Source organism: Tetrao urogallus (assembly GCF_951394365.1).
Source record: "Tetrao urogallus genome assembly, chromosome: 3".
Classification (NCBI taxonomy): domain Eukaryota; kingdom Metazoa; phylum Chordata; class Aves; order Galliformes; family Phasianidae; genus Tetrao; species Tetrao urogallus.
In genome coordinates, this window is record NC_136815.1 from 57,268,285 (window position 1) to 57,284,552 (window position 16,268).

The 16,268-nt window shown below is 39.7% G+C and overlaps 1 protein-coding gene across 1 annotated transcript in view; it reads left to right on the top strand.

The window, feature by feature from the left end:
- Window positions 1-15,430: 15,430 nt before the first annotated feature.
- The window catches only part of ZNF236 (zinc finger protein 236), a gene marked incomplete at both ends in the record, with an annotated part of 67,055 nt that continues 66,217 nt past the window's right edge, over window positions 15,431-16,268 (top strand). The window contains 2 exon segments of the mRNA XM_079533621.1: window positions 15,431-15,638; window positions 15,641-15,730. Of these exon segments, the coding sequence (XP_079389747.1) occupies window positions 15,431-15,638; window positions 15,641-15,730 (298 nt within the window).

Here is a 16,268-nt window from a genome sequence, read left to right on the forward strand (position 1 = left end):
ATGAAGGTTTTTTTTTTATTTTGAGTCAACAACAATTTACGTGAACATGAAAATATACAGTAACTTATGAAGGCTACTAAGTTTCTGATCATTTAACAACATGTGGTGTTTAAATTTTTTCTGTGAGTAAAAGATCAATTCAGATCAAATTTCCTAAAATGTAAAGAGAAAGTTGTGCCTGCTTCAACTCACTCTATAAAAAACCAAAACCAAACATTTTTAATACTCTTTCTTTGATTTTATAGTCACTGTACTTTCCCCATCATCCACTACTTCCATTGTTAAAGCTCAGCAGTTAATTGTCCATTAGCTGCAATTAAAAGCACAATGTTTCAGCTACATGCTGTCTTCTTTACTTAGCGCCCCCGGAGCAGACCGTTAACTAAAAACTGCAACAAAGCACAGATGACACAGACTTAAACCAAGCCACTTACCACCAGCCATTGAAACCTCCTATCTGCTTTGAAATTAGATGGGAAACAGAGAGCATGCTGTAAGTTTTAATGTTAGTTGTTCTCTGAATCAAGGATTTCTGGACTTTCAGTTTTGGAGGAGGTGGTTCAGTGGTAATTCAAATAGAGATAAAGCATCTAAAAATAGAGTCCTCTAATCATTATTCCTATTTGCCACGTAATTTTATGTCTCTTGTCACTATATTTATATTCTGCTGACAAAGAAACAAAATCACTTCTGACAGGTTATTGGCTACATCAGGTAAAGTGTTCACAGGTAGGCTAATAGTCACATATAGAAAGAAGAGTTGAACTCACCCAAACTGGTGAAGGAACTCTCACAGCATTCCTTCTTAGGAAATAGCATAAGTCTAAGAAAACTTCTCACTTTAGTGGCTGGCTCTTATATCAGCCCAGGGTGGTTCCATCGTGGGTCCTCCCTTTCTGGTCAGGTGGGAAGCACAGGAGCAAATGATGTGTCTGCGCTCCCTGGGCCAACCACACCCCTTTACTGGGTGCTCAATTACCACTTCATGCCATGACCTAACTGTTGCTCTACATTGACGTTAATATGCAATATTTTGCAATATTTTGGAGTAGCACTAGAATAGGGTGTCACAACATGGAGACTGTTTAGTAGTAATGCTGAAACAGTGAGGAAGTGCAAAGAAGAGTTTCAGCTGATGATCGGATATAGTATAGCTGAAGAATAACAATGTATTTTAGTGCTTGTTTCTTTAGCTTTGTTTTTATTACATCACTTTCTTTGGATCTTCCAATGCTTGTATTAATTCATATTTAGTGTGTTTTTTTGTTTGTTAGTAGGTGCAATGCTATACAAACAGTGATACCACCTCATCTAGTGCTCCGTGCCTGTCCCAACAGTTGGGTACCATAAGGCCTGTAAAGAATATGCTGCAATAAAAGCAGCCATTTTCTTCCTACTGTGACTTCCTGTTATTGCCTCAGCACGATTTTATGCACTAATTTTCTGTAAATTTTAGTTTTTGAAACATGCAGATATCATTCAGCCACAAAAAGTAAGATAATGTCCTACAACAGAGCGTCCACAGGCTCCTCAGAGGCTCCTCTTAGGACCTCTCTCTTTTATCATAATGATTTGAAAAAAAAAACAAAAACAAAACATAAAAAGAACAAAGCAACACATGCAGGTTATCAGGGCTTTGACAGAAGTTCTTATCTGACCTTTTGTGGACTTGAAGGGATCTAAATTAGTTCTGTAAGTAACGAACAATCCAAATATAAAGATTTTTGAATGAATGAGTAACTTGGAGTAAAAGAGAAAAATTTTATTCAGGTTATAGTTGAATTTTTATTTTATTTTATTTTTTATGTCAGGTATATTTTCTTTTGGGAAAGAAAATGATACTTGATGAGGGTAAAAAAACAACAACAACAACAACAACAACAACAACAACAAACAGAACCTTTTCCTCTCGTGGCCAGAGTAAAGGCAAGATTTGCAGTCACATTTCTATCAGAATCAGAAAGAGAATAAACTAAAGGTAAGAACAGTTCAGTTATTTTCCATGTTCTGGGTGATTACAAATAGATTATAAAGTTTATGGTGGATTATCCATTCCTTTTTAGCTAGTCTAACAGGGTGCAACAAATGAATTTAGTGAGCAGCAGGAAGTAGGAATTATCAGTCTGTAATGTGTGGCAATTAACAAATTAATATATGTAATCAGATCAGCAACTATTTTTATCTACAGGTATTAATGACAGCTACAAATAAAATGCTATCCAGTGCCCCAAATTAATGCCCTCTAAAGGTAGCTTTACAATCGTATCATCTTCTAAATAAGAATGGTAACAGGCACTAATAGCTGCTGTAGAGAATAGACACTGAAGAGAGCTTTTGCATGTTAACAATGACATAGAATACTGCATATTTAAGTATCTGCCTCTAAATTTGCCCAGAAAGTCTCAAAAATAATCCAGAAACCAGTAGACTTCTTCAGGATGTTTTACGAGTTTCTATGACTCATTAAAAGGTTGGTACTAAAGAGAGAAATACCAGAAATCCAGGACCAAGCTATAAATCTGTATCTTTCAAGAGTTAAAAGCTCACTTAAAATGAGTATTTGAAACATTTTAAATGGTTCCTCACCAAACATAATCAGTATTACAGATTATTGGAAGGGACCTTGAGAGATCATTGAGTCCAACCCCCTGCTAAAGCTTGCTCCCTACAATAGGTCACACAGGTAGGCATCCAGACTGGTCTTGAATATCTCTGCAGAACAAAAGCAACCTGTTCCAGTACTCCATCATCCTTACTGTAAAGCCTCAGGCTCCATCTCAGAGAATCAGACTGTGTCTGAGTGTTCTGAGGAGCACGAATTCAGCTGCTATGGGATTTGGAGTGCAGTTGCCAGCATGCTTCTGGTCTGTACCTGCAAGCTGTCTCCCAAGCAATCCCCAGGCACAGGCTAGGTGTTAGAGCATCCCACAGCCCATTACTGCCAGAGGATTTGCATTCAGGCACCCTCCTCTGGAGGCTGTGTTTGTTTACTGCTCCACCAGTGAGGCAGTCTGTGCCAGTTGGCTTCCATGCCTGGGAACTGCTTAATTTGCTACCAGAGAAAGTCATGTCCCTTCCCCACCAGGAACCACTGAGGGAGAGCAGTAGGCTTCAGGAGGATAAATACCAAATCTGTAAAGCTTCAGTCAGCTGGAATCACTCTTGACAAGTTCATAAAGATAGTGCTATTTGCATTCTTTTTACAGACTGCATTCCCATTTCTTTAATCCCACTGCAACACAGGCTGCACAGTGTTCAGCTAAAACCTGAATGCAGTATGAGGTGTAACAGGCTTTTATTCTGTATCTTGATTAATCCCATGAAGAATGTCCGGTGTTATGTTTCAAGGCAGCATACATCAATATCCCATATTTTAAGTCACTTGAAATCACTACCCACCGCTTCCAGCACTGTCCTGCAAATCACGAGAGCACGTTCATTGAACATAGAATGGTTTGGGTTGGAAGGGACATTAAAGCCCACCTAGACCCAATGCCCTGTTGTGGGCAGGGCTGCCTCCCACCAGCTCAGCTGTCCAGGGCCACATCCAACCTGGCCTTGAGTGCCTTCAGGGATGGGGCACCACAGCTTCTCTGGGCAGCTGTGCCAGCACCTCACTGCCCTCTGAGTAAAGAATTTCTTCTAATCTAAATTTCATCCAACACAATGCATTTAACATGCTTCCCTGGAGGTAAGGCTGCAGTAAGGCGATGCCCCAAAGCAGACCACCCAGTAGTTTACTGTTAAGGCAGCCTTAGAGGTGTGCAGACTTTAAGAGCATCTGCAGCTGAAGAGAGACAAAATGGAAGGCCCAATGACACCTGACTCCAGACTCCATGTTCTAGCCATTGGGCTGTCATACAGAATGTACAGCACTGACTTGGTAAGGAAGCATACTTCGGCAAGGTACGCTTGCTTGTAAGCACTGACTGTCAGAGAAGTCCAGATTCTTACAAGGCAGTCTTGCAATAAATCTGTAAGTCCTAATCAGAATGAGTTTTCAGACAAATCTATGTATTACCAGTATATTTCCAACAGTTTTAAGTGAATAATTCTTTGGGACAATTATTCTAACTCTGTCTAGTACCTATACTCTGCTTTGGATTCCGCTCTTCAGACCCCGTCTCACAAAATTTAGTTGCCCTATGATGATATTATGGATGCTTACCCTGCCTGCACGTTGACTCTTAGTATGATTCTTGCCTGGGAAGAGTTGTGTGCCTCTCCAAAAAGGGAACCTGGGGTTGAGAGCCGGACTGGCTGGCACCTGAGCTCCCACTCCTCCAGGCCATACAGATGCAATTAGAGCCATTTGGATCTTTATATTCAAACACGGATTTCAAAGACATTACAAAGTACTACCTTATTTCCCCATGGGTAGCATGGGGTGTAGCAGAGCTTTTCTACCTTGCAGCGGTTGGGAAAATAACACTCACATTTTGGAGTCACTCAGACCGTACGCTGTGGGAGCCGCACAAAACATGCAACCAAAGAGATGAAATGTGCTTGGCAGTGCAGACAGGGCAGAAAGAGGGAGTCAGTTATGGATCATTGACTCTCGGGACAGACATACCCTGCCCTACATCCCGAAAGCTTTATGAACACCAGCTGAGCATATAGCTTGGGGCAAGGTGCTCTCAGCTCTGCAGCACAGGAGCGGAGCGGGACAGGAGCCAGCAGTGGGCTGGGTGCCAGCTGAGTCCCCCAGTGCCAGGGGAATTCTCAGCTGGGAAAGCCTGGCTGCCTGCCGGCCTTCTTCCTCTGCGGCTATATATATACATGCATGTATGTATAGCAGAACTTTTAAAGGAATAATTATCTTCCATATGTCTTCTGGTTTGACTAAGATTTTTATTTTTTATCTGGCCTAGTACAGAATAAACCTGCAGCTGCCTGATCTGTGATTACCCTCAGCTTTCATATAGACCAGACTTTTAAGCCACCATGTGGACAAAAATAATCTCTCTTTTCAGAAAAATGCAGCACAAATATCATCGTTGGAGTACATACACGTGAGAATATATACAGATAGGCACTCCAAAGTTTGGCAATAACAGAAAATAGCTTTCTGTATGCAGCACAGAAACAGGTGGCTGAAGATATCCCCTCCCAAAAGCAGAAAGGGGGAATACCTAAATGGATTTCAAGATAAAATTGAGTGTTCATTCCTTTCTCTATGGAAAAACAAAATAAGACCAACCCATTTTACTTGTTACCAGGTGTTTCTCACTTAATTCATTTCATTAACTTCTTATAACTTGTTCAGCCAGCTCTGCAGACAATTGATTTTTATTACTATATGCTTCAGTGCCTTTCTATGCTAGATTTTTCCATTTACAACACGGCTCTACAAATCTCTTTAAAATTATATTGCCTTGTTTCTCTTTTCACAGCTTAGACTGCCTTTTCAATCAACCTTATTTATTTAGCACAGTCTTCTACAGGGCAAATATAACATAATATCAGACGTTTACATGTATGGTAGCTGCTTTCAGAGGTTTGATTTCGAAGTAATCATTAGGATACTGCTGCTGGTGAAAATTGCTGACAAATCAGAAAAAAAAGCATGATTATGATACTGTAACTGATAGATATGAGATCCGAGACAATATTTGGAATGTACTTTCTAATGACAAATCAGCTTTTAACATATACAACCCAGGATACCATGTGAGAGCACTAAAAGTTGTTAATCAGATTATTTTCACCCTTTATTATACAGCCGGAGTTTACACTGATACCTGATGTTAAGACTGCCCAACTTTTCCCATTATAAAGACATTTTCAATCTCATTGCCAACACAGTAGGTTGACCTTTTCTGGGATTTATGTCATTTTGAGGTTTATTTCAAAGAAAAAAATATGAGAGTTTGGTTTTCAGACAAAATGTGTTTGTGATTTTCAAGAATGACCCAGTGAGGTAACAGCTACTTACTTTGTATGGACTCTCAGTTGCTTCACTTAAATAAAATGTCAGTTATCTTTGTCTCTTGAAATAAGAACTTGAGAGCTAGCAGACCCTTGATGAGGGCCCACAGAAAAGCATCTATAGCTGGCCAAACTATGAGCCCCAGAAAAATCAGAAAATGCTCACTGATATAAATGGTTGGATATTACAGTTTTGTAGCTTTCTTCTTTGAAGATTCCATATTTACTCCTGACAAATTGCCAGGAGTGAAGAAAAAGATCGTTGGAGAATGCATACGTGGACCAAACCAATGCAATGGGGAACGTGAAACTGAAGAAGGAAATACAAGGAAATACAAGCTTGGCAAAGCAAAAAATGCTAGTGGGCACTGAAAAAAAAGAAGAAATACACATACATATTAATAAAATAAGGATGAAGTTCTGTGCTGATGACTAAGAGCCCCAGCAGTCAACTCTCCTGAAATATCAGCATGCAGCTGTTCTCACCTTCCCCAGGAAAAGTCAGCATCAGGTTTCCGTGCAGCTCACTACATAACTAGAGCCTTCATCCAGATACATGCCATTACAAAATCATTTGCTCTTCTCATAAAAGTGATATTACTCAGTTCACGTTACACAGGAAAAAATTAAGGCAACAACTCTAAAACACTTGTTAAAAAAATATGTTTTAAATTACTGACATTTTCTAAAAACATTATTGCAGAGTGTTTGTTTCCTAAGACTTATGTATGAAATTATTTGGTTTTTAATTAGGAAGATTTTATACTTTTTTCTCTCCTCTTTCCTTCTCACTGAATTTGTGATCAGGCTTGGGTTTTAACTCTGCATTTGCCACCATTTTTTTGTTTTGCTTTTGAAAACTCACAATTTCCATCTGCCTCTGCTGTCTGCAGCAGTTGTAAAACAGACTTAAATGGATGTGACTTACTACTAACGTACAGACCTTTCTGCATATACATTAGCAACTACATTTCGGTTCAGCTCAGCAGCTGCTGAATGTAACAAAGACTGCAATTAGCATCAGTAAAGGACAATCCTCAGTATCTGCCTTTGATGAAACACAGCTTGGCATTCGCACTTTTCTTCTCTTGTACTGACAACTCGCACAACCCCAACGTTTTATGGTCATCTGCCACCTAACTAACACTTCATTAAGTAGAACACCTACAGTGATTTTAACTACAGCCAAGGTGATTTACTCACTAATGATTTACATTAGGCCAGCAGCTATAATCTTGTTGCCTCTGTCCTACTGTTAAGATGGAAAATAGATGAATAATTGATTTATTTTCCTTATTTAAATGAGGAAGGATATTAAATTCTTGTTATGATGTTGACTGATGTATTTTCAGGCTGATATATTCTTCAAATTCTTATACCTATAATTATAGAGAATAATTCATTCATTAATAGCAACTCTTTTATGGGTTTAGTTCAAGGTGCCAGAAAAGGATCCAAAAGCTTAATGCGAGGTTGGACTCTGAAACAAATGAAAAGCTATGTGATTATCATTTGCATTTCAGCAAAATAGTTAAAAGAGAGGAAAAAGAGTTATGTCAGAAAAAACAACAACAGCAAGAAACCTATTGCACAGGCAAACAAAAGCATAAAAATAATGTAACTATTAAAAAATAATAATAATTCAGTCTAGTGTTAGAAGCTTGGTTGTGATCATAGGTCTAGCTATGTCTCTGTGTACAGAACTGCTGGGCAGCATTCACCAAGTCTTTGGATGCTTGAATCATAATCACTTAGGTTAGAAAAGACCACCAAGATCAAGTCCAGCCATCCACCCAATACTACAAGTTCACTGCTAAACCATGTCCCTTAGCACCGTGTCCTCAAATACCTCCAGGGATGGTGACACTGCCAACCTCCCTGGGCAGCCTGTTCCAATGCCTAACCATCCTTTCTGTAAAGAAATTCAACCTAGTATCCAATCCCCAATGGAACAATGAGTGCTATTAAAAGGAATTCTTCTGAGCATCTCAGTATCTGCAGTTTCCTATTTCTGTTGTTCTACCCTTTGACTCTTCATTTGAATCTCTTTTTCTCATTATTTTTTTCCTTAGTAATAATAAGTTAGTTTCTTCCTGGATCATTTTTCTGTAGCTTGTCCTTTACTATTAAAATAATCTTCTTTCAGCCTAGTTGTAGGTCACTTATTTCTCATATAGAATTTACTCTATATCTCTGACCATCCTTCTTGCCCTTCCCAAACTTTCTCCAGACCCTTGTCTTGTTTAAGACAGTAAGGAGGGCTAGGCCAGAACTGTACAACATATTACACATGTGGTAAAATCAGAGATTTACATAATGGCAGAGTGACATTTTCTCTTCTTTTCATTATTCTCTTAATGACTCCTAACATTTGATTTAGTCTTTCAATCACTATTGAGCACTGAGTGATGTTTCTGTGTGACTATCTATCATAACTCCCAACTCTCACTCCAGTCAGCTCAGAGCTCATGTAAGTGAAATTAGGAGTTCTTCTTTCCATTATGCACATCACTGTTCAATTACCTGCACCAAATTTCAGCTGTCATTTTATTGCTCTGTCACTAAATTTTACTACCCTGAATAAATTATATAATCAAACTTGATTACCTCATTGCTATTGTGCTTTCCAGTCCTTTACGAATATGTTGAACAGCAAAGGTCCTAACACAAATCTTATGGAACCTTGTCTGTCACTGCTTTCCACTGCGAATACAAACCATTTATTTTTTGTCTTCCAACTATCTAACCATACAAGGATCTTCCCTTTTATGAGGTGGTGCTGAGTTTTCCTTGCTGGACTGGGTTATAAAAATCCAACAGTATGTTTTTTAAATTTTGGATTCAAGTTTCAGTGTTTGTGTATTCATAAGTTTGCTTGCCAAAGTGGTGAGTTTCTTAGCATAATTAGGTTATGATTTAAAAAAAAAAAAAAAAAATAATAATAATAAAAAAAAATATATATAGCATTATATCACCACTAAGAAGGGTTACTTCTTCTTTCATCCTCTTTGAATTGTTCTGTTATTGTTTTGTTATTATAGTCTTCCATGGATTATCTTTCTCCAGTCAAGCTTCCTATATCTGTACATTGTCACTTCTTTCGTTTAGGGCAAGACTCACTTCCCTCATGCAGGATCTTACATTTCAAGAACTTGTATGTGACATGATTTCTTCGTTAACTGACAGTCTGTCTCCACTTCCTCTCTGACTGGTTTCTTTCTGACTGATGTATCAGAAATCCCATAACTGTGTAAGGTTTCACTTCAAACTATCTTTTTCTGCACTTTTCCCACTACTTTTTTATTTAAAAGCTCACTCATGATTTTTGTGATTAAAGTGCCCAAAGCCTGCTTCCCTTAGAAGAGGTCCACCCCTCTCACACAGCCTGAGTGTACTGAGGCAGATTCCCAACAGTTGATAAATGTGACTCCCTGATTTTTTGCACCTACAATATATGGCTGAGGAGATGATGTTTGTGTTTGGCATCAGAATTATTATGCTTGCAAAAAACACAACAATATATACACTCTAAAATTGGGTTGGTACCATATCTCAATTTTCATTCCCTCCTTCCCACAAGGATGTCAGCATGACCAAGGGTGACAAGCTGTAGGGAGAGGAAAAATCAATGACAGAAGGGTAGGGAGGGAATTTCTGAGTGAAAACAGCCATCAGATGACTCCGCAGTGTGCATTTACTAAATCCTGAGTACTCTGTAAACCACAGTGCACCTGCACATGAATTAACACCATAAAAATGCAGAAGAATTAAGTCCCATATATTGTTTGTAATCACAAGTTTTGAAAATTACTAGGTTATGAATGTGAACATTCTGCTAAATATACTGACTTACAAAATGTCAGGCTTTGGTTTAAAACAAGAATACTATTATCAGATTTTTATAATAAAAATAAAACATTTCTGCTTTTTTAGGAAATATTATTGCTTACTTTCCTCATTTTACCTTCCCCTGCAAGCACATACATACATACTTCCTTTCTTTTTTTTTTTTTTTTTTTTTTTCCCCTCACTGTGGGTTCATTTATATTAATAAATACCATACGTGACAGTGTGACACTGTCATAAATAAGTAAGAAAAATATATGTCTGTGAAACTCTAAAAATCCTTTAGCTACCTGTCTACATAAATTATAAATTATGAATAAGCACTGTTTGCACGCTGCAGCTAAGATCTCCCCACTTGCTCACTGATGCTGGAAAAGATTTGTTTTCTAATTTGTTGGGATTAAAATGTTTATTCTGAATTCCTATTTCAGAGCAACTCCCACAAATAGTGCTGCCAAATCTGGAAGTTTGCTTCTACTGAAAAAATTTTTGGACAATTCCTGTGCACTTGAGTTGTCAAGCTTCTGCTGTCTACACAGCATCTGGGAGCTCAATAATGTGTCCAAACACAAGTCTTCTATTAAAAAAGAAAGAAAGAAAGAAGAAAGAGGAGGAGATAAAAACAAAAGGCAACATAAAATAGAAAACATTAACTTCAGCCTATCATAAGACATCACGACTAGGCAGCATAGAAACAGGAAATTAAATGCCAAATACACAGTAAAGCATCAGTGAACCTAGTAGGTTATGAAGACTCCTCTATTATTACTTGAACACAGAAAGCAAAATTGCAGTGACAAAAAGATTTAAATTACACAGTGCATGAACAAAAGCCACAATGATCGTGTAATTACAAAACAATAATAATTCCACGCACAAAGAAAATACACAGTAAAAGCTTAGAGGCTGGAATTTCTGCTAGTACAGATAACACAAACTAATGCCACCATAAAAAGCATGAAAGTTAATACAATAAACTTTTAGTAAGTAACTTTAAGCTTAATCAAAAGGAAAACAGAACCCAAACTCCGTACTATCTAGTGTAGACAATACACTTTGGCATCTCTGCAGCAGAGCTGCTGGAAGTCCAGAAGAACTGGAATGTCTCCCAGGCACGTTACACCAACAGCCAGTGGAGTACATGCACCACAAGATGGAAGCAATGAATGCAACAGAAATGGCACACCTCTAGTCATGAATCCTTGGACTCTCTTGGCAATAACTGAACATTTAGAAAAGCTGGTCAAGTGAATTGTGATGTCTTGCTCAGTTTCAAAAGCCTAACAAGCCTTAAAAACTCAGTGTAGGACCCAACATAGATAACTTTTTTGTAGGGATACATAGCTATCAATTATATCTCAAACATTGGTAAGGAACTGTTTTTGTCTTTTAGACAATTGGTTTGGGTTAATCAATAGCAGGTGAAAGTCATAAAAATAAACATATCTAAGTTTAGCTGCATACATTAAGAGGCTGCTAGATTTTATGTTCTTACTGGATCTCAGTCACAGAATACACTAAGATTTCAGCTGTCATACAGTTCTACCACCTCAGTACTGCCATATACCATATCTCAGTATTCTAATTTATTTTCTCTCAAAATACTGAACTGTGCATGCAGCTTTATAGCCAACAACGAGAATTTCATGGATATTATTCAAGTGGATAAAGTATTTTCAGTTACGTCTTTAATCATCATTACTTTTTTAATGAGTATGAACATTAGATGCGTACCAAGTATTAATTTTTTATCAAAATATTTTCCACTGGAATAGCACTTTCAGAAGCAAGTTGGCAGGGCTTCTGCAAAAGCAAACCAAGAAAGAGTAGGGGGCCTCTGTCTTTGATAAATGAACAGAGCATCTCAGCGAAGCTGAAAACATTAATCTTTCTTTGGGAATTAATATATTACTATTGAAAAATTGGTTCTTTAGTGAAATTCCTCATACAAAATGTATACTGCAGTTCTTGTAATGCATAATTTCAGCAATTACCTACAGGCCAAATATACACCAGGTCTTTCTATTTCTTTTTGCTGTTTTATCAGTATGAAAGAAGACTTAATGGTATTTCCACACTACCGCAAGTTCTAGATCAGACTACGTCCTATAAGCATAAAATTTGTCTTTTTGATGCAGCTTATTTCATTTTGGTAATGCATATAAAGTCCTAACCGCATCCACTGCTTTGTGTCCGCAGTAGGGAAATGTGCTGGTATAGCTATCAAAAAGCCCTTGTGTGGAGGCCTGGCTATCCTGGCTATGTACGATATTGTGCTGGCCTTTATTTCTGTCACCTCTGGCTGATCAACTAGTATTTCTGTCTCTGAGATTGTTGTGAATCTTGTGATTTATTTTTTTCCACATACTGAAGTCGAACTATGATACAAATCCACATTTATTAATACATTCCGAGTTCACAAGCATTTAGCAGTACAAGGGGTAAGAAAAGAGAATTCAAAAGGCAGAAAGCAAATAAAAAGAACTCCAAAGGTGTTACACTTAAATAAACATAATGATTTTGAACAAACTGTGGAGGGATTCACCAACCTACAGCTAATTCAGGGAAAGCACTGTGTTGCTGCTGCTGCTGCTGCTGCTTGGAAAATATGGGCAGAGATTTGTTACATAACCCAGTTACTTAAAAAAAAAAAATCTTTATAGAGCATATCAAAACACTTTCAAAAGGATACTTTTGATTGAAATTTTCCTGGAGAGATTAATGGACTCATGCAAACTTAAAATTTGTGACAGAGAGAAAACTTGGTGTCACTGCTAAGTACTATATTTCTTAATACAGCCAGTAATTTTCCATCTCCTCTGAAAAAGAACAGCTGAAACATGATCTGACAAATACAAATGATCTATTCAAATTAACCAAATCCAAACTGAAGTTAGGCAGCATGCAAATTTTAGTCCAAACAGTTCAAGTACATAAGCAACTGGAGACAGCATGTTAACAATGGTAAAGGACCTGACTACTGTCACACTAAACAGCACTCTACCTCATAAATAGCATTCCTGAGATGTTTCACCAGATTTCATGTTTGCCTTAAAATTTAGTAAAACCTAAAATTCAATTTGTTCTGGGGCCTTGTGTCAACCTCATGCTTTTTGTAGCCATTGTATTCTTCATCTGTAGTCAAAACAGCATAATTTTTGCGTGTGTGTGTGTGTAATTTTAGGTCTGACACTAGCTGCTTTCCTTCCTAGAAATTAGCAACAGCAGATAAAATTCATGATGGAAGGAGTTAAAGGCCAACCATCTGACTAGCACTCTCCCTGTATTACATTACAGATTCCCTCCGGGGAACAGACCCATGTTTCCTTTGCATGGAAAGCAGAGCATGACTAATGGTCTGCAAGGCTCTCACCTGAAAAGGCACTGGCTTGTAACACCAGGGCACACCCAAAACCTGAAAAGTTCTGTGCAGCACCTCCAGAATAATGCAACAGACTTTAAAGAGAAACTGCTGGGGGTTATTTTATTCTTACAAAATACAACATTTTAAAAATACATTGAAATACCAGCATTTCTTCAAACAGATTCACTCAACACGAAGAGCAACAGTTTCAGTTATGCTTTAAGTTCCTTTCTTCCAAGATCTGCAAAGCGCAGCTGGAAAATATGTCAATCATACAGACTAAGAAAGTAAATCAAACAGATTAAATAGCTTCGGTAGACTGAAAATGGCTGTAAACTCAAAAACAGTATTTTAGACATCTGAATTAGCACTTCCTTATTAATAAAGTTATTTTTATATGCCCTTCAACATCTGTTTCATATATTCTTCATAAAAGTGTTACTTTTCTCTTTCAACACCAGGGGCTCCTCGAAGGTCTGAAGCAAATTTTGATGTATCTTCAGCTGTTATGCAAAGCTAATTTTGCAAGGAATGAAAGTGATGCTGAACACTGATAAGCACCGACATACCACATAAATTTGGGACACACTTTTGTGTGCACAGGCTTTCGTGGTACAAAATTAACCCTGATTGTATGTACTAATTCGGAACACTAAAATACATGCAGGGAACAGTAATGCTGAAAAGCCAATATAGAAACTTGCCTTTTGCATTAGATTTGAAAAATGACATACAATTTTTGCTAATATCAGTCTAGACAGAAGGTGCTGCATATACTGTCCTGCTTTCTTTCATGTGAAGTACATTTCAGTTCCATGCAAAACTGCGACAGAACTCATGATTCAAAGTGCTTAATCCTAGTGCAGAGCTCATGTAAAATACAGATAATCCTACAGCTAAGTTAGAGCAGAAAAAAAACTAGTAGTTGGAATAACGAGCTTGTGCAAAGGGTTTTTAAGATAGCAATTCAGTTGGGTTTCCTTGTTTGAGAATCATGTCTTAGGGTCTAATTGAAATCTTGTGAACAGATGCTTGCCTTATCCCATGGAATTGTAGGCTGTATTTAACTGCTGAAACGACCAACAACTGTAGTAACGTTCAGCATAGAACAAGCCTACCACCACAAGAGGCCACTGCTGCTCTTCGCGTTTTTTTCGACGTGCAGCTGGGCTACTAGCAAGCAGACAGCTGCAAGGAGCCCCAGGCAAAAGTCACAGCAGTTGCAACCCTCCTTTTCCTTATTTATGCATCAATGCTGCACTTCTGCAGAAAAAATTAAATTCAGTACTTTTTTTTTTTTTTTAACTGGCAGATAGAAGAAGAAATTTTCTAAATGCACTTATCCAATCAGCCTTCAGGAAGAAATGAAAACTCGCATTCCAAAATGCTGATTTCTCTCCTTGATATGATTAAATTGCGTAGCTAAAGGCAAGTATTCAAATATAATTTAATGAGATATTTGAAAAGCATTTAATTAATCGCTGACAAAAAACAGCTCCTTACGTTTCCAACAGAAGATGATAAAAGAATTATGAAGGCATTATCAATATTTGATGATGAAAAAAAAAAAAACAGTAAATAAAACTCTGTTGCTACAGTTTACAGATACCAGTACCTTGCCTACTATTTAATTTTGATCAATGACTTGAAGTATGTATTTAATTCTATTTCCAGAGAAATACTGAAATACAGAAAATGATATAAAAGCAGTAAGCAATGAAGACAGGGACATTGAACTTGCTTGATCAACAAGGCCCGTGCAATATTAAATGCATTTTAATAGAGGACACTGAAACACTACACGGGCTGAAGTAAAGAAACTGGCCATATGTTGGCCACATGGGGTGGGGAGAGGAAAAGAGGGATATCCTAGAATGTAGCAAGAAGAATTTGAGCATCTCAGCAGCTGAGCAACTGAACGGCCTTGAGCACCTCCAGGGATGAGGCATCACAGCTTCCCTGGGCAGCAGTATCAGCACCTCACAGCCCTCTGAACGAAAACACACCTATTTTGAGTACTTGAAATTAAACGGTGCAGAAGGAAAATCTAACTCTGAAAGCCTTAGGATTTGAAAGAGGCCACGCTGTTCAGATAATGAAAAAAGCTTAACGAAAGCTTTATGAACTGTAACAGGGAACGCAGCAGTTCCATTGGAAGCAGTGAAAGCCACCAAAAACTAGAAAGAGATACCAGCGAAGCATCTCCTCCCTAACTTTAATACCACGCGCCCACCACGCCCACCCTCCACAAGCCGAACCCCCCTCAGACCCCAACCGCTACCCCCTCTACGCATGCGCCCCCTCCCACCGCACTCTTTGCTCCTCGCGCATGCGCGTCTAGCTCCCCTTTCCCTCCCTCAGCGCGCCTGCGCCGCTCGGCCTCGCCGTGAGTGCGCTCCTTCTCTTTCCTCCGTTTCCCACCGCAGCACATCCCCAGCGGGCCCGTGTGCGCCTGCGCCGCCCGCCCGCCTCGTGTGCTCCCAGGGCGCCGAGTCCCCACGGTCGGCGCTCAGGGTCGGGTCCGTTCTTCTCTTCCCCCCGCCCCCCTCTTCCTCCTCCTTCCGCCAAACGTCGCTGCGCGTGGCTCTGTGTGTGCGTGTCGTGTGCGCGTGTGTGCGTGCGCGCTGGGGGGGGGGGGGGCGGGGGGAGGGAGGGGGCCGCCATGCCGAGGGGGCGGCCTCCCAGCGCCAGCGGGGACAGCGGCACGGCCGGCGCCCGGGCAGGTAAATGGCGCGGGTGGGAAGAGCGGGGCGCGGCCGGGAGCGGCGAGGAGAGGGGAAACCTCCGCGGGTTGCGCATATAGTCCCCGGATATGGCGAGGGGGGGAAGGCCGGGTCTATTGTGCGGGTGTATGGGCGAGAGGGGAGGGGAAGGAGGCAGCGCGGCCCGGCCCTGCGGAATGATACGGAGGCGGCGGAGCCGTGGCCTGGCGCCGGGCAGGAGGCAGGGCCTAGGCGCGGGCCTCGCACTGCCTGCCCGCCGGCCGGGAGGAGCGGGCCAGGGCGGGGGGAGCCGTCCGTGCTTGGTGTGCGTGGGGAGAGCTGAGGGAGGGCTGCAGGCGGCTTCATTCCCGAAAGGAGGCTTTTTTTTTTTTTTTTTTTTTTTTTTTTGCTTTAAAATTCTTCTTCGT